Genomic DNA, 24,190 nt, shown 5'->3' with positions numbered 1-24,190 from the left:
GAATCGAAAGATCTATGAGGCTTTCAAACTGTCTAAAAAAGATCTAAATTGTTTCTGTTTGTATGTTCATAGACAACCTGTCTCTATCAGACGCGCACAATCAGCAGCAGGGTCAATCTACCTCTCTTTCCAGCATGCAACAACAGCAACCATCCTCAGAGTACTTTGTCAAGGTCAAACTCGACACCCACATCTCCACGTGGTCCTCAGATTTTACGCACGAGTGGCTCAAATTTGACCTCAAAGTGAACGAACACGTGATCGCCAACTTTGTCAAAAATGTCAAGGATGCCCCTGTTAGTATTGGCAATATCATTTTCGGTCAACGAATCTGAACGAAATTCGTTAACCTAAAACTGCTCATTTTGACGTCGGATTTCTGTTTTCACTGATTTCCACACGTAAGAACCAGGTCCAAAAAACTAATCAACCTAAAATGCTATAGTTTTTGACCGATTAAACTGCTCAAGGTCATCGATATTGCCAACAATTTGGCATTAATTATACATACTGCCTTATCATTAGTCTACCCCATCCACGGATAATCAGTTGGATTTTAAAAGCCATAGTTACAATTTATCTCTGGGGTTGGTGGCTATATTCGAGCACCTATTTATTTGAGACACCTGTGAATGGACTTGTAGGTCCAATGGGGCTCTCCCAGACAAGAAAATTGTAGGCCTTATTGTAAACTAATTTAAAAAACTACCAACAGCGGAACTATCTCTTTTCCAATTATATATACTTTCTCGTTTTATAGACATTGCTGCGTGTGAAGCAAAATGAGTTCAAATCCATCCTGGGAATCACAGACAAGTTCGAGCGGAAAAGAGTCTACTGTGCCCTCTCATTTCTCAACAAGTACACTCCTCCCAACAGGTACAAAACACCCGCCATGGATGTTTTATTCGGTTACGTACTTATAAAACACAGGCCAGAAAGTAGACTAATACTATATTATCCTATTATCTTAGAATATTACTACATATATATGTATAAATTCTTTCTATGAAGTTTCTTTAAAAAGGAGAAAAAAGAAGAAAAAAAAATAATCAACTAATCAGAATGAGTTTGAAGCCTTAAATGCGACTTCCGCGGTGTTGCTTCAGGCAGACATCAGAAGACATGCGTATAAGTTTTGAAATACATGTGTGTGTGTGTGTGTGTGTGTGAGTGTGTGAGTTCTTGGTTTTGTCAGAATCTCAATAGGTTAAACTCCGACTTTCGCGGTAAGACTACAAATTCGTCTCAAATTCTATACAAAACTCAACAAAATTAGGGAAAAAACGGAAAGAAAATTGAAAAAGAAATCGCACTGGGGACAAAACGGATTGATTACTCTTAAAAAGTGCATGTCTCGGCTCGTTCTTCAAGAAAATATTAGATCACTATATAGATATTTTAGTAAATTGAAAGTTTTTCTTTCAGAACCGGAAAGCAAACCAGTTGCAAAAGCATTAACAGAGACATGGCGCAACGAAAATTCAAACGAAAATGCGCTAGTTCTTGATGGTTATCAAAAAATTACTGCATGCAGTAGAGCAAAAAGACATGGGGGCAAAGGGATATATTTCAAAAGACAACACGATTATCAAATCATAAAGTGGACTACAAACCATCATTAACAAATTTGATTTTTACAGTAAAAGTATTGAGAGAGGGAAAAAATGATTTTAACTGTGTCTTACGAATCAGCAAACGTTGGAATAGATGAAACTTGAAACTTTCTAAAAGAACAGATGCTGAGTGTAAAAAAAGCCGAACTACTTGCAAACACGTACTTTGCGGAGATATAATTATATATATGATTGAAGACAACAAAATCACAAAAAAAACATGTGAACAGACCATAAATTCGAGGATTGCAGCCAAATTGGACAAGTTAAAGGGCAACTCAATTAGAGAAACAGCTAATTGACAGATCTATATAGATGCTTTTTTCAGAAAGTTTTCCTAGATCAGCTGGAACAATAGTTACCGCATTATCAAATCATCAGGTATTATATTTCAAAACTGAAGAGGCTTTGAGTGAAAAGAACAAAAATGACTTTTTCACGCTTAAAGAAATTGAACAGACCCAATCGAAAAAAAACTGCCCTCTATTTTTTGATTCACAAAAACTTAGTCAATGGAAAGCAAAATTTTCTCTTGTTTCATTGATGACCTAACTTCTAAATTAAATGAAAGTTTACTATCAGCAATGAACGAAATAAAAAGAAAATTTTTTCCATCCTGGTTGCGCGAACAATCGGAGGAAAAATACAGCAGCAAGAAAAAAAGATCTTTATGAACGTGTTTAAGTGAAAGATCTCAGGGAGCTTGGGAAACGTTTTTAAACTGTAAAAATCAACCAAAAGTGTTAATCAAGACGATTTAAACCACTTAGTACGAAAACACTACAGATCAATCAAAGGACAGTTCAAAAAGTTTGGTCCAGTTCGCCAAAGAAATTGTTGATGTTCACACTAATCAGAGAGCAGAGTTCGATCCCGGTAACACGAACGACTAATTTTTTAATCTAGGGAATTTAGAAACCGTAAACACAGTGACTGAGTCAATGTTCTTTCAGAAAGCAAGCATTCACGAAAATTTTTGCGTTATATAACGTTGAAAAAAAACATCAGCGGGCTGTGAAGGCTATAATAATTTTCTGTTGAAATTAAGAAATACCGCCTTATGTAGTTATCTTGCCAGGCTGTTCAATCGTTGCTTTGAGCAGCAGCACTTTCCTCGAGCTGTGAAAGTTGCCCGATTAATGCCGATTTTCAAGAGTGGAAACCAAGATAAGTGTGGAAACTGCAGACCAGTTTCTCCTCTTTCGGTAATCAATAAAGTGCTTGAAAAACTAATCTGTAACAGAATTTAAAAAATTAATTTATCGCAAAAAGTTTTAACGCCAAATCAGTTTGGATATCAATAAAAAAAATCAACGGTAGTGTATTTTTGAATGTTATTGAGACCATTGTCAAACGTTTATCAGCTCAAGATGATGTCGCATCTACCTTTTTTCGTTTGTCCAAAACACTTGATACGTTGATCACTCAATTCTTCTTGAAAAATGTCATCGATATGGCTTTAGATACGCATTTCATGGATTTCTGAAGTCATATCCTGAAGACAAAATCCAATATGTTGATATTGAAAAGCAGTTATCACAGATACGTTCGATAGGGTGTGGGGTGCCCCAAAATTCGGTGCTTGGTCAGCTACTGTTTTTGCTTCATGTGAACGATCTTCCTAAGTACGTACCAATTACAAACTAACCATTTTCGCAGATGCGACAACATTGTTTGGAACTGTTAAGATGGAGGTAAATCAAGGTCCGACAAATAACAGCGCAAGTCGTTATGGATGGAGAGCAATAAACTTACAGTAACTGAAAGTAAAACTAAAGTTCTCCTGTTCAAGCCAAAATTAAACTGTAAAATCAAATTGAAAAACAAAACATTAGAACGAAAAACTGAAATGAAATATCTAGAGATTTTATTAAACAACACTCTTAAAAACAAACAATTATAAATTGCCTAATAAATCATCACACGCGGGCAAAAACTATCACTAAAAACTCTGTTTTGAGTCAAAAATCTCTTCTAAAACTACGTAAGGATTACATTCAACCAGTTTCACAATATAGAGTGCTGTTATATGGTCTGGCAAATAAAATTGATTTAAAAAATTTTGAAATAGCGCAGAACAGAATTTTACGAATTCTTTTTAACCTAAGAAACTGGACACTCTACGAATAGTGAAAAAAATATACAAATTATTTATTTGTAGTGAACTTCACATATATGAACTAATGAAAATATTACTGAAAGCATTGAGAAAACAACACACTTTTAACAGCATTACAGTTGTATACATGTGGAAGAGTTTGAGCCCTGCTTTTTATGGACTAATAAGAACAAAGGGCTAAAGTCGAAGACAAAAGCCGATACCTATCAAAACAGAACCTTTAGCTTCGGGATCAGAAATTCTTAAAAATTTTTTGAAAAATTTTGATAAATCAATTTTAGTGGACACAAGGACAACAACGACCCAAAAAGTTGTGGAAAACTTAATGCAATCAGTTTCGAGAATTTTGTATGATAGATAATAAAAAAACGTTTTGGATTTATTCAGGTGAGTGTTCTTTATTTTTTATTTGGCTTTCTACAATCAACTTGTAAATAAACAAAATGTTTTCTGTTTTTCTTTCTTATTTTTTTGGGTTTAGATAGGCATTTTTGTGTAATGAAATAATTATAAATTTTAGGCTTTTTTGATTAGCTTAATTATTTTTGCTCTTGTGGCGTCACTCGACAGACCAAACGCCTTTGACGTTCTCCCAAGTATATTTGTTTGCATATACTTGGAGACTAATTTATAATTATTATTATGATTATTATCCAATCAGAATCGAGACAAGAAAAACGTTCAAAATAGTTCCTAATTTTTCTTGCATACGTTCGTTTTTTCCACTCAATTTTGATTACTCGAAATCAATATTTTTCTACTTTTTTATGAGTTTGAAATAAGGTTGTCTACTCTTTGACCGTGTCATCACGCATGGATAGATAAAACTCCATATAAAACTTATTATGTATTTATACATCATTTATCTTTTGATATTATGTAACGTTAATGTGTACTGGTCGATTGACCTTGATAGCGAGGACGAGAACGGCGGTCAAAGTGAACTACGGTTCAGAGAAGAATTAACGTTAACATTAACTAGTTCTTTTAACTTCTCTCTCTCGCGTCTGAGATTATCTATCCTTACGAATTCAGGAATAAGCAATTCATACCTTGAGGACTTAGCAGTTTGACATGGCGCAACCAACAGGATTTTTGAAGATCCCGCTAAACATAAATCCATTCTGGGAACGAGCATCGGCCGAACCCCCATTAGAGTGGACAAAATGGGCGGAAATACTGGAAATGGCAGTATTCGCAAAAGACGGCTTCGAAATTCGAAACCTTTTACGAACAAGACCGCAACTAGTAGAGCCATCTGAACCAGTATATGAAGTGGAAACAACCGGTGAAACGGAAGCCCAAAGGAAAAACCCAGAGGTACGTAATCAGGAGAAAAGAGTGGGCTGGGAAAATCACGTGATCAAAATTCGTGAAAAAGGAGTTTTGTGTAACTCATTCAGATGGGACGAAGCGGACGCAAAAGTACGCAGCTATCTTTTCTTGTGTCTCGACGCTGAAGGACATCGCCAAATTCAAAAAAAAAACGACCGAATTTTCAACTACACACGGTAACTACACTAGAATTCACGACTGTTTTAGAAGATATATTCGTCACGACACGCATTATAGCTTTTGAGAGGTATAATTTTATCTGTCAAAAACAAAAGAAAGCCGAAAGCTTAGGACAATTTCATGCTGATCTAGTGGAACTAGCTTCAAGGGCTGACTGCGGCGACCGAGAAAGTGAGTGGGTAAAGGATATGTTTCCCGCTCACTTGAACAATGAAAAAATTGCAGAAGATTTGCTGGCACAAACACGTAGCCCGCAGGAGGCATACGAGTACGCGATACGACAAGAAAAAGGGATAGAACACAGTCGTACAATGAAAATAAATCCGATCGGAGGCCAAACAGTGACTACAAAATAAGAGCCAGTTCATTACGTAAATATACGTGGCAGACAAAATCAACAATACAATCAAAACCATCAGCGAGGTCGGGGTGGTTTTTGCGGCCGACCGTATCCACATGGATCACAAAACACAAGAGGTCAACAGCATCAACAACAACGAAACGCAAATTCAAGAAAATGTTATAAGTGTAGGAATCAATATGGCCTGAACCATCTACAATCATGTCCGGCAAAAGATAAAATTTGCTCAAAATGCGCAAAACGCGGACACTTCGCAAAAATTTGTCGCTCTACAAACGTAAATTACTTAGGAAACACAAATGATGAACAGAAAGAAGAAACAGAAATAGAGAGCACGGAAACGTTCACTGATCCTGTCGCATATGCTGAATTCTCCACAAACAATGGTTGGGAGAACTATCAAATAGACGAATTTTCTGTAATAGCAATATCGGAGTCATTCGAAATAAAAAACACAAAAACACTATCGGAAGACAATCTAAATGGACATATTGTTAAATTGAAAACGAATGCAACAGAACTATTTGCTATTGCTGACTCGGGCAGTCCGGTGTCTTTCTTAAACGAATAAAACGCTCAACGAATACAACAAAATGATCAAACGGCAGTTTTTAATAATATCCCGCCGGAGGATACTGCCAGAAGTTTAGCATGCTAGAACGGCGAACCAATAAATCCAAAAAGACGATTGATAATTACAATTGAGTCGGGAGGATGGAAAATACAAACAGCCCCGTTCATCATAGTGGATAATCACAAGGCAAATATAATAGGACGGAACCTATTACCACGCATCGGCATTAGATTGATTCAGGAAAAACAAACACACAGGCTTTTAAATGTTCAACGAAACGACGAGTCGAATCATGAAAATAAACAATGGGTCAAGGATAATTTTTAACAGTTATGCATACGCATAGGAAAGTCAAAACACCACGTAATGAGAACACAATTCAGTAAAGAAGTCGAACCGGTACAGCAAAAGGGTAGACGTATACCAATACATCTACAAGAATGGGTAGGAGCAGAATTAAACAAGTTGATTGATCAAAAACACGTCATCAATCTCCACAAGTGTTCAGACAAACAATTCATCAGCCCAATCGTTATCACAGTTAAAAAGGATCAAACAGTTAAACTGGCCTTAGATTCCAACAAGATAAACAAATACATTCATAAAAACAAATACCAAATGCCCAATATCGACTTACTCCTGGATAACATCGCGCTAGTGGTGAAATCAGACAAGTCAAACCAAACATTATTCTTCACTCTCGATTTACGATACGCATATTCACAAATCCCGTTGGATAAAGCAACACGAGAACAATATAACTTCAAACTCATTGGCGGTAATGCTACAGGAACATACCAGTTCCAGACGGGATTATACGGTCTTACGGATATGCCGGCAGAGTTTCAGAAAGCAGTGGACTTAACACTTACTAACTGTAATAAAACTTATGCATATCTAGACGATATCCTAATCGCAACGCAAGGATCCATAGAGTCACACCGACAAAAACTCCAAACGGTGCTTACGAAACTCGACGATGAAAATCTCGCAATTTCCCTAGATAAGTGTAAGTTCGCATGCAAGCAAGTCGAGTGGTTAGGTTTCAACATCAGCAGTGAAAGAACAAAACCACTTACAAAGAAAACTGAAGCGATTGAAAAATATTCGCCTCCTAAATTTTTCAAACAACCTAAAAGTTTCATGGGTTCAATACATCACCTTACAAGATACATACATAATTTAGCACAAACAGCGGCAGCCCTACGGCCTCTACTAAAAAACACTGAAAAACAGAACAACCGAAAAAAACGCAGAATTTTCAGAACAAAACGTAGCTTTCAAAAACATTTTACAACTGGTAGCTAAAATAACACAAAATAAACATTTTGATCATTATTTAGATACGCGCATTGTCTGCGATCCATCTAACACAGGGCTAGGAAAAGCCTTAGAACAGCACTCAGCAGAGGGTTGGGTGGCTATAGCATACGCGTCACGGTTTTTAAACTCCCTTGAGGAAAATTATTCAGTCAACGAACTAGAACTATTAGGGGTCGTATGAGCAATTGAACACTTCAAATACTATCTATACGGCAAAAGTTTTACCGTCATCACCGACCGTCAAGCTTTAATCAGCGCTTTAAACGCAAGCGAACGATCAAAGACAAGTCGAAGCCGACTCACCTGCTGGATAGATAGATTAAAACCATTTCATTTTGATATTAAGCATCTCGCAGGGAGTAAAGTGGGACTAATAGACTACATGTCACGAAATCCGGTCGGATTACCAATACCCCCAGTGAGTACGATGAGCAATTTGTAGTGGCGTCAATTAATACACTCATAAACAACCTAGAAATGATTAACAACGTCATTCTAAACAACTTGGCCCATCAAAACAAAGCACCATATGATCTGATCAAAAAGCGCGCGGAAAATAAAGGGTTAGTAGAGGCTAGTTCAAACGCTCAATTAACAACTAAACATTCCAAACATTCCAACAGCGGTCAATTGCTTCCCAAAAACAAAATTCAGTCTAACTCAAATTCTGCGCAGAAACAGTCAACTCTCTCGCATTCAAAAATTTTCAATTGCAGCAAGTCTACGATCAACGCGATCAACTTTAAAACAATGAGCAGAAAAGAAACGAGAAATTTCGCAGGCGGATTCATTCCACCAGAGTTAAAAACAACCAAAACACGCGGTCGTGCAAAAATTTCGCGTGACTGGCAAAACGCATCCGACCTGGAAGAAAGTCTCTCCTACCCAAGGTGGCACAAGCGACCACCAACCAAGGGAAAGCAAATGAAAAAGTCACCGACAGCATCCACTTCAACCGCGGCAGCAACCGACGCAAGGGATTTGATAACAAAATGAAAACAATCAAACTTTCCGAAAATCATTTTTGGAGGCAGCTCGACATCAAAAGTCACCGTTACCAAATTCCAAATTTTTTGTCGGACAAATAATATAAAACTACTATTTGCACCAGTAGATGATCACAGCGCTATAGGGGTCGTGTAAAGAATGATTCAGACAATCAAACGTAGGTTGGCGGTAATGAAAATAGACCTGTCAAATACACCATATAAACTAGCTTCAGATGTCGTAGAAATAAAAAAAAAACACTACGAATCACACCACACGTTGTCACAAAAGTTTCTCCTTTTGAGGCGCATATGGGCAGAAAACCAAATACTCCACTATCAAATATAGCCACAAATAGCACGTCAAATAATCTCAATTGGGAGGGCGCAAAACATGCATGTTTAGATCGCAAGAATCTTACGAAGCCACCTCTGCCAGCGGAAAATATGCATGACCTACAGCGATGGTCGGAGGACGAAGTGCAAATACAGAAGAAGGAATCACCACCTAGAGCCACAAATAAATCATTACCAAGGACGCTCACTAACACACATTCACCGACACAACTAGAAACAGGTGCACATTCAAGACCTATAGAACTAGCTAAAACCAAACTTAACATAAATACCTACTGAAATGGGAGGAAGCAGTAGCGGAACATGGTAGGAAACAGGAGGTGGTAAATAGAAAGCAGCAGATACAGGATGATGGACTGAAATGCAGGGTGGAGGGGTGCGGTAGAATCTGCAAAAGCAAATCGGGCAGAGCAACACACGAGAGACGCAGTCACCGCCAGGCGGGAAAAATATTCGAGTGCCCCGGATGCAAGCGAGCCTTTCCGGAAAAAGCCCAGCTCACCAACCACTACAAAACCTGCAAAAATCGTGACGAACAAAACGACGAAATCACAACCAACAAATACACAGGTCTCAGATCTAGAGTGAAGTGCCCAGGTTGCGGTACGCCTATCACATCGAACAACCTGACCAAGCATATGACGCGACACGGATGCCAAGATCGCCGAACCCAAGGCCCCAGGGCGTAAATGGGAAACAAGACAAGACAAGACAAGGAATCACCACCTAGCGCCACAAATAAATCATTACCAAGGACGCTCACTAACACACATTCACCGACACAACTAGAAACAGGTGCACATTCAAGACCTATAGAACTAGCTAAAACCAAACTTAACATAAAATACAAGGGAGTACAAAGAACACTAGACAAAAACATTGAAAAACGAATAGAACAAGTGGCACGGAAAACTATCAGGTTAGCAACAAAAGTCAAGAATCCAAAAACGTTTGAGCAAAAATATAAGACTATAGATGGAAAAATCCAAACCTACACACCACACACTGCTTGGGTACAAACTTTTGGCAAACAACCGAGGATAGCGGTGCAGCATTTGTTCCTAATCCTGTAATATACGGACCATGCAGACCTTCTCGATTAAGCGATTATGTTGCGTATAAATCCGCACGGAGAACCGGACCTTTGTCTACGTTTTTTAGACATAGAGAACCAGCAGGCTCCACATGTTCAAGGAGGACACTAGAACGGGGCTCCCAATCAAACTATCAGGACAGGAGAAGGCATCACTGAGCAAAAGTCAAAGCAGCCCCACAAAAAGGAAAGCGACAGGAAAGAGAACTGGAGGAAAACCAACAAGAAAGCTACAAACGCCACCGGAGATGAGCCTCCAAACGGAGACTGAACAGGAAACGAACAAGAGCCCTGAGAAAGAAGATGATTCGTCGTCAACGTCGGAGGAGCCCATCTCACCGTCACCAAAGCGACAGAATCAAAAGAACACACCACCTGCAGCCGCAACGAGAAAGTCAACTAGAACCGACAGGCGACCTTAGCAACAGCACTCGGCAACCCCATCCCAATCAGCACAATACCAATCGCAAGTGCATCCAGGAAAAAGACGTTCGAAATCGACTCACCACCAGAAAAATCAGCACAAGACTCCCCAAGTTTAAAATCTCTGATACAGGAGATGGGATTTACCGGAAAACCCCCGAGTACAAGGCTTGTTTACAATTTATACAGGCTATTAGCCCAAAACACAAACTGACCACCGCAAGCGACGTAATCGATTTAACATCACCAACTGAAGCAGAAGACGAAACCATGGAAAGCAATGACATATTGTTCGTGAATACGAAGGACACCGAGATGAAAGAAATGGAAGACAAACAGCCACAAAATGACGAAGAGCACGGAACAATGGACGACAACAGATAATACCACGGACCCAAGAGAAAAATAAACAGTCGGAACAAAACAGTCCCACGGTGACTAAAAACTCAATTAAACTTTATCATTTTTCCCGAGGAGGGGGAATGTCATCCGGCATGGATAGATAAAACTCCATATAAAACTTATTTTGTATTTATTCATCATTTATGTTTTGATATTGTGTAACGTTAATGTGTACTGGTCGATTGACCTTGATAGCGAGGACGAGAACGGCGGTCAAAGTGAACTACGGTTCAGAGAAGAATTAACGTTAACATTAATTAGTTCTTTTAACTTCTCTCTCTCTCTCTCGCGTCTGAGATTATCTATCAAAACGGATTCAGGAATAAGCAAATCATACCTTGAGGACTTAGCGGTATGACAGACCGCACTCCGTTTTGTTCATTATTTGCTGTCAATGTCAAACCGAATGCGCGAAACTGTTAATCGAAGCTCAGTATTCAAAAAAGCGAAAGAAATAAGCAGAAAATTATGTTAGTTTTCGGCAGTTTATAGGGAATTCATTGGTTGCAAATTTTGACCAATTGGTCCTTTCGCGCATGAAAATAGCAGCCGTCAATTATACATGAGCTCTGATATAAAAGCGTGCCAAAAATGCCGGAAACCTTTTTGGAAAACAAGACTTTGCCAGAAATATGTATGCCGGCTCTAAAAAAACAAGGTCAAAAAAGTTGATAAAAAAACAGTCCCCAATCTGTCACGAATTTACTCTCATCTTTTTCAAAACAAAATTTCATGCTTTCAAACCGGGGTGTTGCAAATGTGAGTACACCAACTCAGTTCTAATTGCGCTAGCAGCCGCATACTAAGCGACATGCAAGCTAATAGGCCAGTCCCGCTTTCAAACCCTCTTAAAATTATAGGGACTGACTCGGATAATTAGCTTTCTCCCCCCCACCCCCACCTCACCCTAGCGTCACTTTTTTGGTGTAACGAGTGGTTTGGTTGAAGACCAAACATGTTTGTCGTGGACTTATTAGTCTTTCATAACAATCTGACAAGGTGGTCAACAAATTTACTTGTAAAAATTTGCAGGTGGGGGGATCAAGAGCCAGATTTTTTTGTTCTCCTCAGCTCTGTAAATCTTGGTTTTCAGGGAAATTCAGGTTTTTGACAGCTTTTTTGGGTTTCAGTCGGGTTCCGGCTAACGAGGAGATGAGGAACCTGTTACACCTGGACTATGACTGGATGTGCGACTTCTTCCTAGAGTTTGTCGGGCTAGCCGAATACAGAAGGTATTCTCTTGGCCACGTGAAAAAAATTCTTTTAAAAACGGCGCCAAAAGGCCTTGAATTACGAACAAAAAGCTGTAATCTACAAAATTACTTGAATGCGGCGGGAACTGGCAGTATGAACAGTTTTTGATAGACTCTCTGTGTTAAAAAGATCTGCCCCCGAAACTCTGGTCTTTAAATTTTGGAGGGTTTATGATTTCAAATAGTTTAATGTAAATCAAAATCACCAGGACAATGTGATGAGACATTAAATTATAAAATTTTTAGAGCTCTAAGCTTATGATAAGTTGTAGTTAATAACCGATTCGTTTTTCTTTCATATAGGGGTATTTATTTAAAAAAAACGTATCGATCTGGGGTGGGGTGCTCATTGGCATTGGGCAGCGTGCAAGTGAGATGAAAGTGGGAGAGAGAGAGGGGGGAGGGGGTGTTTCTCAATTTCATCTATTTTCTCTTCTCTCTCCAGGGAGTTCCTGCGTAGCCGGGTGGACGGGGTGTTTCTCAACGGGATGAGTGCGGACGACATAGAGTACGTGATTCAGAATGAGGGCAAGAGCAGCAAGGCCACTAAGCAGTGTGCAGTCAGCATCTGGTACGGATGGCAACTCATGAAACTTCTCCGGTACGACGAAAAGGTGCGAGTTATTCGATAATTTCTAATTGATCAAGAAACTCATTAATGCTATTTTGTAGTCTAAGTTTAATAATTTTTTTTTCTATAAAATGCGATCAAATAAGACGAAAAAGACAAGAAAGATAGACATCAAAATATAGAATTAAAATTCTAGTGGATTTAAAGCTGAGAGTTCAGCTTCTCGTCAAATTTGGTCTAATTTGGTCTAAAATCGAAACATTCAGACTCTTTTTTGTTGACATAGACAAATTTTCCGAATTTGGTTTAAAGCACTACCAATAGTGCTTTAATAGAATACCACACTTGACCCGTACAAGTTTTCCCTGTGAGAGTCAAATTGGCGAAAAATTGTTTCGAAACAGATCCTAATCCGTAGTTCTTTTAAAACTCTAGAGTGGTCGGAATAGCTAGATTGGCCATTAGCTTTTGTCAAAAATCAAAAAAAACAGGATTTTTTTTAAGTTTCAGTTTTTTCCAACTTTTTGCCCAATTTCTTGAGAAGAGGAAAAAGATTCAAGTTAAGCTGTCAAAAGATCTAAAAACTGATCTTTGAACTAAATGTTGATACAAAATATTACCAAATTTAGTTACTAGCGAAAAAACGAAAACCAGTTTTTACAATATTTCATTTTCTGCATTTTTTAAAACATTTTTTGCAATATCTTTTAGTGGAGTCCTTATAACAAGTGAAAAGGTTTAACCGCTGCTCAAAGTGTTCTTCTACCTAAATCCTTTTCCTAGCTTTTAAAAATTGCATCACCCAAGATATTTCTTTCCTGTCCTCTCGTGATGAAAAGGGCTTTCTTCGCGTATCCACACGTTAGATTGAGTTCTGACTAAGATTTTGCCCAAATGTTGATTGTTTTGTCTGTAAAACTGCAGTATAACTGTTTAGTCCTCCTCTCCACTGAGTGTATCTTCAAGTTTGGGTATCTTAGTTTCAGCTTGTGCACCACGTTTTGCGTTAGGAAGATAACTGGGTTTGCCGAATCTACAGGTATCTTCATATTTACAATCATCTCCCATCCGTGTCCTGTGTTCAATAATTTCTTGGTTTCCAGTCCAGTTTAGTTAAATTTTGTCCTCACACTTAGTACTGAATAATCGTCGTCGTCACTCTGGCAGCTTTGGTTCCAGGCGTTAATTACTCCACATTTTTCTTCTTTACTGCTCCAGGAATCTTCCGACTGGACGTATTTACAATTTTCAGTATGGACAGAGTCATTTACAATATTTACACTGGGTCGTTTGGTCTTTGATTTAAATAGTTTCGCGAAGTATCCTTCATAATTACAAATTTGACAGTTGACTTCTCTGGCTGGGCAGAAATTTAGATATCCTGCTGTAAATGGGTTTCCGCAGTTCATACACATGTTACTTCTTTCGACGTTGAGGCTAGGTTCTTTCTTTACATGGTTATTTACATTAAATGATTTGAAGGTTGACCCTTTTGTCAATTTTGCCATATTTTTTTTTTAGCTTCTGGTGATTAAAATAACCTTTTTCGTCTATTAGGGCCTGATTTAAAGCTTCCGAGGGACTGATGGTTGCCGATAGCGGTTTCCGTTGGGTCTCGCTGTTTCTCATGTTGCAAATAATTATATCTCTAATCCATTCTGCTTTGTCCGACTCTCTAATATTACACGTGCTGGTCAGGTCCGTCAATGCTCCCCAGAACTGTTCGAAAAGTTTCCTGTCTCTTTGTTTCCGATTTGAAAGTTTGTACATCTCTACGGTGACATTTGGAGGTTTCTTAAAGGCTAGCTGTAAGAGGTCTCAAACTTCTTTAGAAGTGATGGACAAAGATTTTACCTAGGGTTTTCTGAGCGAATATTTTCCCCTTCATTGCTCTTGCCTAAAGATAGGATTAATCTTAACTTCTTATCTGCTTCTGCTCTTCTCAACCCGCCAAATTAATTCTTTTGACCCGCTTCTCTTCGACGGCTTCGTAGGATTTCATTGCAGTCTTATTCCATGGCTCACAACTGGCTCTCTCCGTTTCCAGCTCGCTTCCTGTACACTGTTCCAAGATGGTAATCTGGTTTTCTGCGACCTCTCGTCCACTCAGTCTGTCGATGTCCAGATTCTCCTTCGCTACAATCGCCAACTGGAATGATCGTTCCGGTGTGTTTATACATGTTGCGGCTCCATAGTGTGGTTCGGTCAGAACGCAGGAATTAATTAAACGTTCGATTCATTTTACTGCGCCATAAAAAAATGTAGGGATGAAGTATCAATATATGATCAGTCTATGTGCACTAACTCATAGATTAAAAGAATAAGAATAAGAATCTTTATATGAAAATGTCTGTTCTAAAACTAACACGAACAGTGAAGTGATCGACTTATGGTCGATTCATAGCATAGTTGGCAGGTATCTAATCAAAACCAAATTCATAAGATTAAGCAAAATGAACAACTCACAACAATCTTGACGAAATCCATGGTCTAATATCATGGTCATTGCGGAATCCATGGTCTAATATCATGGTCTTGACGGAATCTATGGTCTAGTATTATTGTCTTGACGGAATCCATGGTCTTATATCAGTACTGACGGAATTCATTTTTCAATACTTTAAAGCAACATTGGTGCGCATTTGCGCGGAACTGACCACCGAAAAATTCGAACAAATTCGAAACATACCTCGAGCACAAATTTGTGTGGGCCGAGCACAAATTCGAAACATACCTCGAGCACGGTCAAAACATACCTCGAGCACGCTCGAAACATACCTCGAGCATGGTCAAAACATACCTCGAGCACGGTCGAAACATACCTTGAGCACGGTCGAAACATATCTCGAGCCAGGTCAAAAAATACCGATTATCACGCGGTAATTTGGAGTCAAAAAGAAAAAGTTCTTTCAAACATCAACAATTTTAAAAGATTTTTGACGCAAATTGCCAATCACTATTCTATAAGATAGAAAAATAGCTCAAAAATGGTTCATTTCCACAAAGTATTTAAATTGCGAATAACTCTAATCATTTCATTCTGATTAAAGCATCAAAGATTTTACCCGAAAAGCAAAAACTATATAGTTGAAATTTGGATAACGCGTGTTGTTTGAAATTCGAAGCATAACTGAATTCGATTGCGCACGGTCGAAACATGTTTTGCTTAGGTCAAGCATGGTCGAGCTCATTTGTTTCGGTCTAGCTCAGTCAAAACATACCGAATTATTTTTGGTCGAGCACGGTGGAAACGTAGTTTTTGTTCGAGACGGTTGAAAGAATAAGTGCGCACCTAGATCCGGATTAACTGCTCAATTTGAATGAAAAAAATGTTAGTTTCTTTTAATTTTTTTGATTGAACTAAATGCGCATATACATGATACAAAAAATGATACACCACTTGATTCAAATAAACTTTTTGTTCCAACTTTCGAAGAAAGTGCAGAAATTTTATGGTTGAGGTGGTTTTTTCAGTCAATTTTTGACTTTTTATTTAAGCTTTTTTGATATAATTTTTTTACACCATCTAAAAGATATTGTTTTTCTGAGCTCAAATTAAAAAAATCTTCCCTGTGATTATTTTTCCTAAAGTTTTGAAAAATGCTAATTTGGCCAATTTGGGATAATTAACGCGCGATACATTACGTTCTTATAATACGAGAGTCAGCGGCGGATTTTCGCGTTCCAAATTGAACTTTGAAGCAAGCCATTTGGTCATGTTATTAAGATGTTGGTCTTAAAAAGGAGTTGAATCATTCAGCGTTTCGCCCTGATACATACACATGCTTTCTTATTTGTTATTTTGGTACTCGAACGTGCATGAAAAAAAAACAGTTAATAAATCTTTATTTTCCTCGGAAACAAAGAGTTAGACAAAGGGCTACAAGCTCTTAAATGAAACTAAAGCAAGATTGCTCGTATATCAAGGCGAAGTTCTTAAAGTTCCGATTGTACTTCAAGGTCAATTTGATTTTTTTTGGTTGAACAGTAGACGAAATAATTGAAAAAAAAAAATTTTTTTTTTAATTTATCCCCGTCACGCGCTAATGTGAACTACAAGGGATGTTTTTAACGTCTTAAATCCTATTAATAAGACCAAATAGCGTGCCTCCGTTCAATTTAGAACGCATTAATCCGCCACTTACTTGTGTTATAAGAACGCAATATATCGCGCGTTAATTATCCCAAAATGGTCAAATTAGCGTTTTCAAGTCCTCATAACTTTAGTTTAAAAGATTACATGTAAAATATATATATTTTTTAAACTTTCAGCTCAAGAAAACAATATTTTTTAGAGGGTATTGAAAAATTTGGTCAAAAATGCTTAGTTAAGAAACCGAAAATTGACTGATAAAAAAACGACCCGAAGCTTAAATATTCCGCACTTTCGTCGAAAGTCGGATCAACTAACTATGTTTGACTTTTTATGATCTATGTACCTACACCTTCGGTCGCAAAAAAAGAACTTTTGCTCTTGAAAACAAGAGTCTAAATTACGTAACAGCAAACTGATTATCCTTAGTTAGGTCAAACAGCTTTGAATAGATTATCTGCAATTCGCGTTCTACTTTAATAACCACGAAAATTGGGATATCTTGAATGAATTATCCCCTTTTAATAAAAATAATAAATTGTTTCCAAGTGAAATCATCAGACGTACAGCAAAAGGGGGACTTGTTACTATAGGTACACTATTCGAATATGCTTAATCGTTGAACTAGTTCCTTAAGTGAGGCGATTAGATTATAGGTACCGAAGAGGAGGGGGTATGTTAAATAGATCCAAAAAATGGAACTTCTAGTTTAGTTTGGTCAATTACTCGCGCTGATCAATGATCCATGTTTTCATTTCAGACTCTGAAGAAACGGATGTTGTCGTGTAGAAATTGGGACAGTGACCCCATAGTTTGGAGCAATGACCGCTTCTTCGAGTACCTCAAGCAACAGAACTTCGAGGCAGAGGCCAAAAACCTCAACGGACTAGGCATCCACGGCGCCCTTTTGGTATGATTTAAAAAAATAATCAGAAAAAATTGTTTCATGAACTTTTTTCATCAAAATACCTAAATATTTATGACATGCTTAACTAAAATAACTAAGACGGCGAAACAGGGGCGGATCTAGAATTTTCTCGAGAAAGGATTTAATTTTTTTTCTAGTTCGACCAAATTGATTTTCCTAGCTTTCCCAAAGCATTAAACAGACCCTGCTTCGGTCAAACTTTCTGCGCCGCAGGCAAAATTTTGAAAAAATGCCAAAAAAAAAGGCATTTCTTGGCACTTTTTGGAAAATTTTAAGCAAAAATTCGCGCTTTTTCGGCGCTCGCTCCCCACTCAAAATTAGTATATATTGGCGCCATTTTTTAGGGTCCGTCATCAAATATGGATATCTCAAAAAAAAATAAAGGGTCGGCAGGGGGTCGAATCTCTGAGAAGATGAAACGTGCGCCCCCCCCCCCCCCCCCACCCCCCACCAAATTCGCCCTTGCGGCTAAACTAATTACCACAATTTAGCGCAAGTATCTGAAACGCTAGGCTGTTTTTGATAAGATAATGAGGGCGAATTTTAAAGAGTCAAAAACTTTTTTAAAGAGTTTTTGTATACATTATAGATGTCAAACTGAGCCGATATTGTAGATTTTATTCTGAAAATTGGACTTATAATAAAGTCTGATCTGTTTGTTTGCAATTTGATGTTCCAATGCAATATCGAAACTTATTATTCTTTCTATTAAATTTGCTTTTCAAGCAACGTTTGTAGTTTTTCGTTATTTTATCGACAGGTGCTTTCAAAGTCGTTCACGATTGAGAAGTTGTTTGACAAAATGAAGCTGAACAACTCGAAGCAGTACAGTAGAGCACGTGAAAACTTGTACAGGAAGCTGAACAATTTGCTATCAAGTCCAAGGTGAGTCATCGCCAACCAGTGCTTAAAGTTTTTTCATGAGCAATCATCATCATCATCATCATCATCATCATCATCATCATCACCATCATGGTTAAACTCTCAAATTTTTGAATGTTTGCGAACTTGTCCGAAAACAAACGAAACCAAAAGATTTCTCATTTAGAAGAACCAGTAGGTTGTTTGTCAAAATTTCGCAGAAACTCTCAATTTTTCACCCTTAAAAGGAAACTTTGATAATTTCACAAAACATCTTGACAACATCATATGAAAACATAGCATTTTCTATGTGGCTAGATGGTTTCTACCTAGAAAAACGGTGTTTGAAAATTTTAAAGGTGCTCTTCTGTCTTATAATAAGACAGAAGAGCACCTTTAAAATTTTCAAACACCGTTTTTCTAGGTAGAAACCATCTAGCCACATAGAAAATGCTATGTTTTCATATGATCTTGCCACAGGCTTTAGTAGTTTGACATAGTCCTCGACGTTTCGTTTCAGGGAAATATCTGTAATCGTGCGGTAAATTTCCGGTTTAATTTCCGATCTATGCTCTTCTACTATTGAAAGCAAAGTAGGCCAGCAATTCAAATAAGAATTTAAAGTATCGCAAACACTGTTCCAGCGAACGTCGGTCGGCAACTTCATTTTGTTCGACCCCTTCTCCTTCAACCACCCATGGGGTTTGTGAGTAAATTTGAAATATTTAACAACTGACTTTACGAGATCAACAACATTGGGAATTTTTAAGTCGCCAGCCAACAAATTTAGTAAATGGGCGCTTTCTGAACCTTCTTCGGAATGCCGCTGCCCTGGTCTTGATCGTCATTGCATACTTCACGATGCTTCAAAAGCCGCGAAACGATACCCTGGAGTCCTTTGCCGCACCGTTTGCACGTAGCCCAGTTTCCTTTGTTTCCCTCCTGTAAATTAAAATATAGAAATTAGGAACATGGAAATAAATGGAATTAGAAATACTTGGTATAAAATTTGATTTATTAATGTGATAGTTGAATTAAGAATTAAAACATACCTTGGTTGATTTAGTAAAATGATCCCACACGGAGTTTGCGTTACGTCCTGGTCCAGGCATGTTAAGATTAGTCACGAAAATAACACAAATCTGAAAGAGAGCACGCTGAACAATGTATTAAATTGTAATTTAACGTGTATTCAAATTGCTGTCTCAACCGCTAGAGGGATTGATGCTTCCGCTTAATATAAAAACGAGAAATACAAAATTTCAATTTACACTAGAAATAAATCAACCATAAAGGCTTTGATTTAAATCTTGATTTAAATCGGATTTTTACTGTTGATTTAAATCAATTGATTTAAATCAGCCAACACTGGTCTTATTAGGGCTTATCTGAATAACAAAGAACTAATTTTGGCTCCACACGAAACATTCTTTTTAGTTCTTAGTTCTTTTGTGTAAAAAATTGAGTCTGAACTACGTTATACGTAAAAAAAGGTACATTTTTGCATGCAACTTTTTTTCTAAAAATGTTTTTGTATAAGTTTGCTGTTTTCTTGGTTTTCCTGGCAAGGTTCCTGAATGGTCCGTGGCAGGAAATCCAAGTTTTCCGCTGGCTATGTAACCCAGGTTAAATCAATTGCGTCGAAACCTTAAATATCATTACCGCGCCAAAGTCTGGATCTAGCAGCGTCCTGGCTATGTTTCCCGTGGCTATGTTAAATCAATGGCGTCAAAGTTTTAAATATCATTACCGCGCCAAACTCTGGACTTAGTCGAGTTTTCTATAAACGGCGCTAATTTCATAAGGGCGGTCCAAGACCCCGGGTTGACCAAAAGTACTTGTCTTACAATTTTCATATATTTTCACACATTTTCGTTCAACTCCATAAGTATAGAAAATTGTGAGAAAACGATAATCATTTTTTCATAAATGGAAATTGTATGAAAACCAGTTTTACTTGAAGAAATTTTGAAGTTTCGCTTCGATTTATGTTGTCCGAAAACACAAGAACAAAGGTTTTTTCTCAGACTAAATTTCACTCAGAATGATAACTAGAAAATGTATCTTTTTCGATATGGCTGGAAAATGTTAACTCCAAAAAAATCTTGGCGCTTGAAAATTTTCAAAGTTTTCAAAATTTCATCTTCTTAACAACAATAAAAAAACAAATATTAGCAAAATTTTGCATAATTTACCAATTTAAGTGTTTTGTTCACTTGATTGGCTTTCTTGGGATACAATTTTTTGGCCTTTTTTGCAATTCGGCCCCCTTTTTCAAAATTTTCCCAGCTTCTAGATTTTCTGTTCATTTTTGATTTTTTTTTGTAATCTACGCTTTGCTTCTGTGCCATTTAAATAAATATACAACTGTTACTCTGGTCATTTTTCAAAACGTGGGATCAAATTTATTAAAAACTCAAAACAAAAATCCTGAAAAGACCTTCTCATCAGCAAATATTTTGAAACAAAATTTAGGGCGGACTCTAATTGCCATGAGCACCATTTTAGCTGAAAATTTCGCTCCACAAAAGTATTTAATTAGTGCCATTTTAGTAGTAACTATTGACACATAGTTTTTTCTTTTGGTTTATGATTTTTAGCTTCTATTCAAATTAATGATTTGAGTTTTTCAAAAAACTTTGTTTTTGGGATTTTATTTAATTTCGTTTTTCGTTTTTTTATTATTTTTTTTTAGGTTTTCCTTTTATCTGTTTATCGAAATAGGTATTATGGGTTCATGTTTTTTGAATGCTTCTGATTGCTTCTAATTTTTTGATTGCTTCTGATTTTTTGTACCGCAAATAGTGCGAAGCTACAATTTGCTTCTGTGTCATTTAAGTAAATCTACCGTTAATAATCTTTTCATATTTTCAAAGCCTGTCGACAAATTTAATAAAACTCGAAAAAAAATTTTCAATGTTGACTCTTGCCTAACAGTATCATGAAAATATCGAAAATTCATTTTTAGCTTCAAAGAGAAATAGGATTAGCTTAAAAGGTTTTTTTCATGTTTTTTTTCTGACATATGTTGCAACCAACTTGGCTTCAAACAAAAGTATCCTTTTCAAGGCGGTTTCCAATTTTTTCGCGAGACAGTTTCATTATTGATTCAGAAGTAGTAATTATGGGAACACTGCAAGGTTTGAACTAGAGTTTTCCACTGTAATTTAGTTCTTAAATACTTACGATTAATCTCTTAAAGCCACGGTAAATAATTTACAAAATAAATAGAAAACGTTTTCTTGGCACAAACAGTACTTTCTTCGAAAATATTTAAAATTTATACCATGAATTTAGCAGCATGAAATTTGTTTCTATCATTAATTACTATTTACTTATATAAGTTCTGAAATAGAAAAAAAACAATAAGGATGTACGTGGAAAACAGTTTTGAAATTCCTATGACAATATTTGTTTTGCAGGCAACAGGCCATGGAACGTTTGGAAGCCCTGCAAAACCAGCAGTCGGGCCAAGGTGCCAAAGACTCGTCCAAGAGCAGAAGTGTGCCGGCGCTACTCGGATATGCAACGAGAGGAACACTAACTAACTAGCTTATTAATTAACTTATCATCACTCCTATCTAAGCATAGTCCGGGCTGACAATTTCTGGCAAAGCTAATCAAGATTTCGTTCTTTCAAATTGTCGTTTTGAAACAATGAACCTACAAAAACATTTGTTTAGATATATTGTAAGGATAATTTATTTGAAATGTCCAAATTTTCCATATATGTAAACCCAAGTTGAGAGAAAAAACGTTTGAAATTTCCAAATTTATTCGTTTTGTCCGATTTTTTTTTTTTCAAATCAGTACCGTAAACAGGGGCACAAGAGCGGTTCGCCGTGATGAGCTGTACTGCTCTTGTGCTGGTCCTTTCCCCCGTGGATAAATGGTCTTAATCGTAAATAAGCAAGTGATGTTATAAAAAAGGCGTAAAAAAACTTGAAAATTTTGCACTTGAAATAACACATTGTTAATTATTTTTGCCAAAAATTGCTTCTCCGATCTTGCAGACTCGACTTTGAAGATTTCTTTAATCGTATCCCCTCAATTCTGTGTATTGTTCAATTGAAAGTTATTTGTTTTAGTATTGAAATTAAAGAAACTGGCAATTACTAATGAATTTACGTTTTGAGTTTTGTTTCCTTTTTTTTCTGTTCCGACTTTTGAAGAACGTATCAAAATATTTATGCTCGGGATGGTTTTTTAATTCAGACTAATTTGGGCGATCAAAATAAGATGCTGGCTTGAAATCAAATACAAAAGGATTTCACCTGCAATTCTAATTGCTGAAACGCGGGGATAAAAAACTGCAACAAGTAAAATATTTTGTGCTAAAAATATGCGGGCTTTGAAGATTTTATATGTGATGCTGTTTGTGAGTCAAAATATTCCGCCCTCCAAACGATCCAAATTGAGTTGAGGTAAGCTAATTGATCAAATTTTTTCCACTCATATTTTAAAATTAGTTTTAATCTTTCATTTTGGCTGTTATGGGACAAAAAACAAACTGTTGAAAATTTATGTTTATCAGAATCTTCTTCATCAGAATTGCTTAAGACCCTTTACAGAGCAGTCAGTTTTTTCCCTGATTATGAGCAGTCTTATTTGGCTCACTCAAAGTTTTTTGATCGTAGGCTGTTATTCATTTGGTTTGGAAAAATTCGATTTAATGGTAAAATCACCTCTACCAACAGGCCATTGGACCAATGGACCAAACAAAATCATAGCTCAATTCAATTTGGACCAATGGACCAAACAAAATCAAACCTCAATTCAATTTGGAACTAAAGAGATGATTTAATTTAAATCAATCAACAATTGAAGTTTCAAACGCATTTTACTCAAATTGGGTTAGAGTTAGACAAAAAGTGAAGAAAAAAAACTGTTTAAACTCTCATAAAATTTTACGATGTAATTCATTTTTTATACGTCGCAACCAAAATTTTACGTGAAAAAAAAAAGAATCGGGACAAAACAAATTTCAAATAATTTACTCAAATTTTTGGAAGTTTTATCTCCTAGAAATTTGATGGGTTGTGTAAGAAGCTTGTTTTGATATACTTTTCTCATCATTTAACTTGGTACTTTCAGTGTAATACTTGATTAATTAGAAAAAGACAAAATGACCCATTTTGTGGAAAAAATTTGGTTAAGAATGCGCTTTTCTCAAATTGGGTTGACTTTAGACAAAAAATGATATTGAAAAAACTAGCTGAAAATTTCAGCAAAATTGTTATGGTGCAATTTATGTTGCAAAAATTGGGTGGAAAATCTAAACCTTAAAATAGATCATTTTCGGCTTCTTTTAGTCAATCAAATATTACGCCGAAAAGTTTTGTATTACGCCAAAAAGTATTATCTGAAATCAATCTAATTTGAGAAAAAGCTATTTGAATTCTGAAATTTCATTCGTTTTGTCCGGATATCGGCACTGTATTTCTAAGATGGACTAGGATCTACTTAACACTCGCCCTCCCTGTGAGTTTTACTAAAAATTTGACAGCTCTATAATTAAAAGCAGCAAATTAGCACTAAAGCGTACTATGTAAGTTTCGAGCTTTACTGTATTTAAATGGTCAAAAATTCGCCTAATTTAACCTACTTAACAACTGCCCCCGCCCCCTTGAAAAGGTGGGATATTGATAGGTAGATGAATAGATTAATATTCCGAATACGATTAGTAGCACGAAATATATCGCGCGTAAATTATCA

The 24,190-nt window shown here is 36.8% G+C and overlaps 1 protein-coding gene across 1 annotated transcript in view; it reads left to right on the top strand.

Annotated features, from left to right (window-relative positions):
* Positions 1 to 22,165, top strand: part of LOC134854120 (liprin-alpha-like) — a 41,268-nt gene extending 19,103 nt beyond the window's left edge. Inside the window, exons 9-15 of the mRNA XM_063870239.1 lie at positions 73 to 296; positions 761 to 879; positions 11,900 to 12,001; positions 12,468 to 12,636; positions 17,447 to 17,596; positions 18,375 to 18,499; positions 21,898 to 22,165. Coding sequence (XP_063726309.1) covers positions 73 to 296; positions 761 to 879; positions 11,900 to 12,001; positions 12,468 to 12,636; positions 17,447 to 17,596; positions 18,375 to 18,499; positions 21,898 to 22,027 — 1,019 coding nt within the window. The 3' untranslated portion in view covers positions 22,028 to 22,165. The remainder of the gene's footprint in view (positions 1 to 72; positions 297 to 760; positions 880 to 11,899; positions 12,002 to 12,467; positions 12,637 to 17,446; positions 17,597 to 18,374; positions 18,500 to 21,897) is intronic.
* Positions 22,166 to 24,190: the final 2,025 nt, after the last annotated feature.

The sequence above is a fragment of the Symsagittifera roscoffensis genome, chromosome 9, assembly GCF_963678635.1.
Source record: "Symsagittifera roscoffensis chromosome 9, txSymRosc1.1, whole genome shotgun sequence".
Classification (NCBI taxonomy): Eukaryota; Metazoa; Xenacoelomorpha; order Acoela; family Convolutidae; genus Symsagittifera; species Symsagittifera roscoffensis.
Note: the sequence above shows the minus strand (reverse complement) of the source record. Positions and strands in the feature narration are given on the sequence as shown.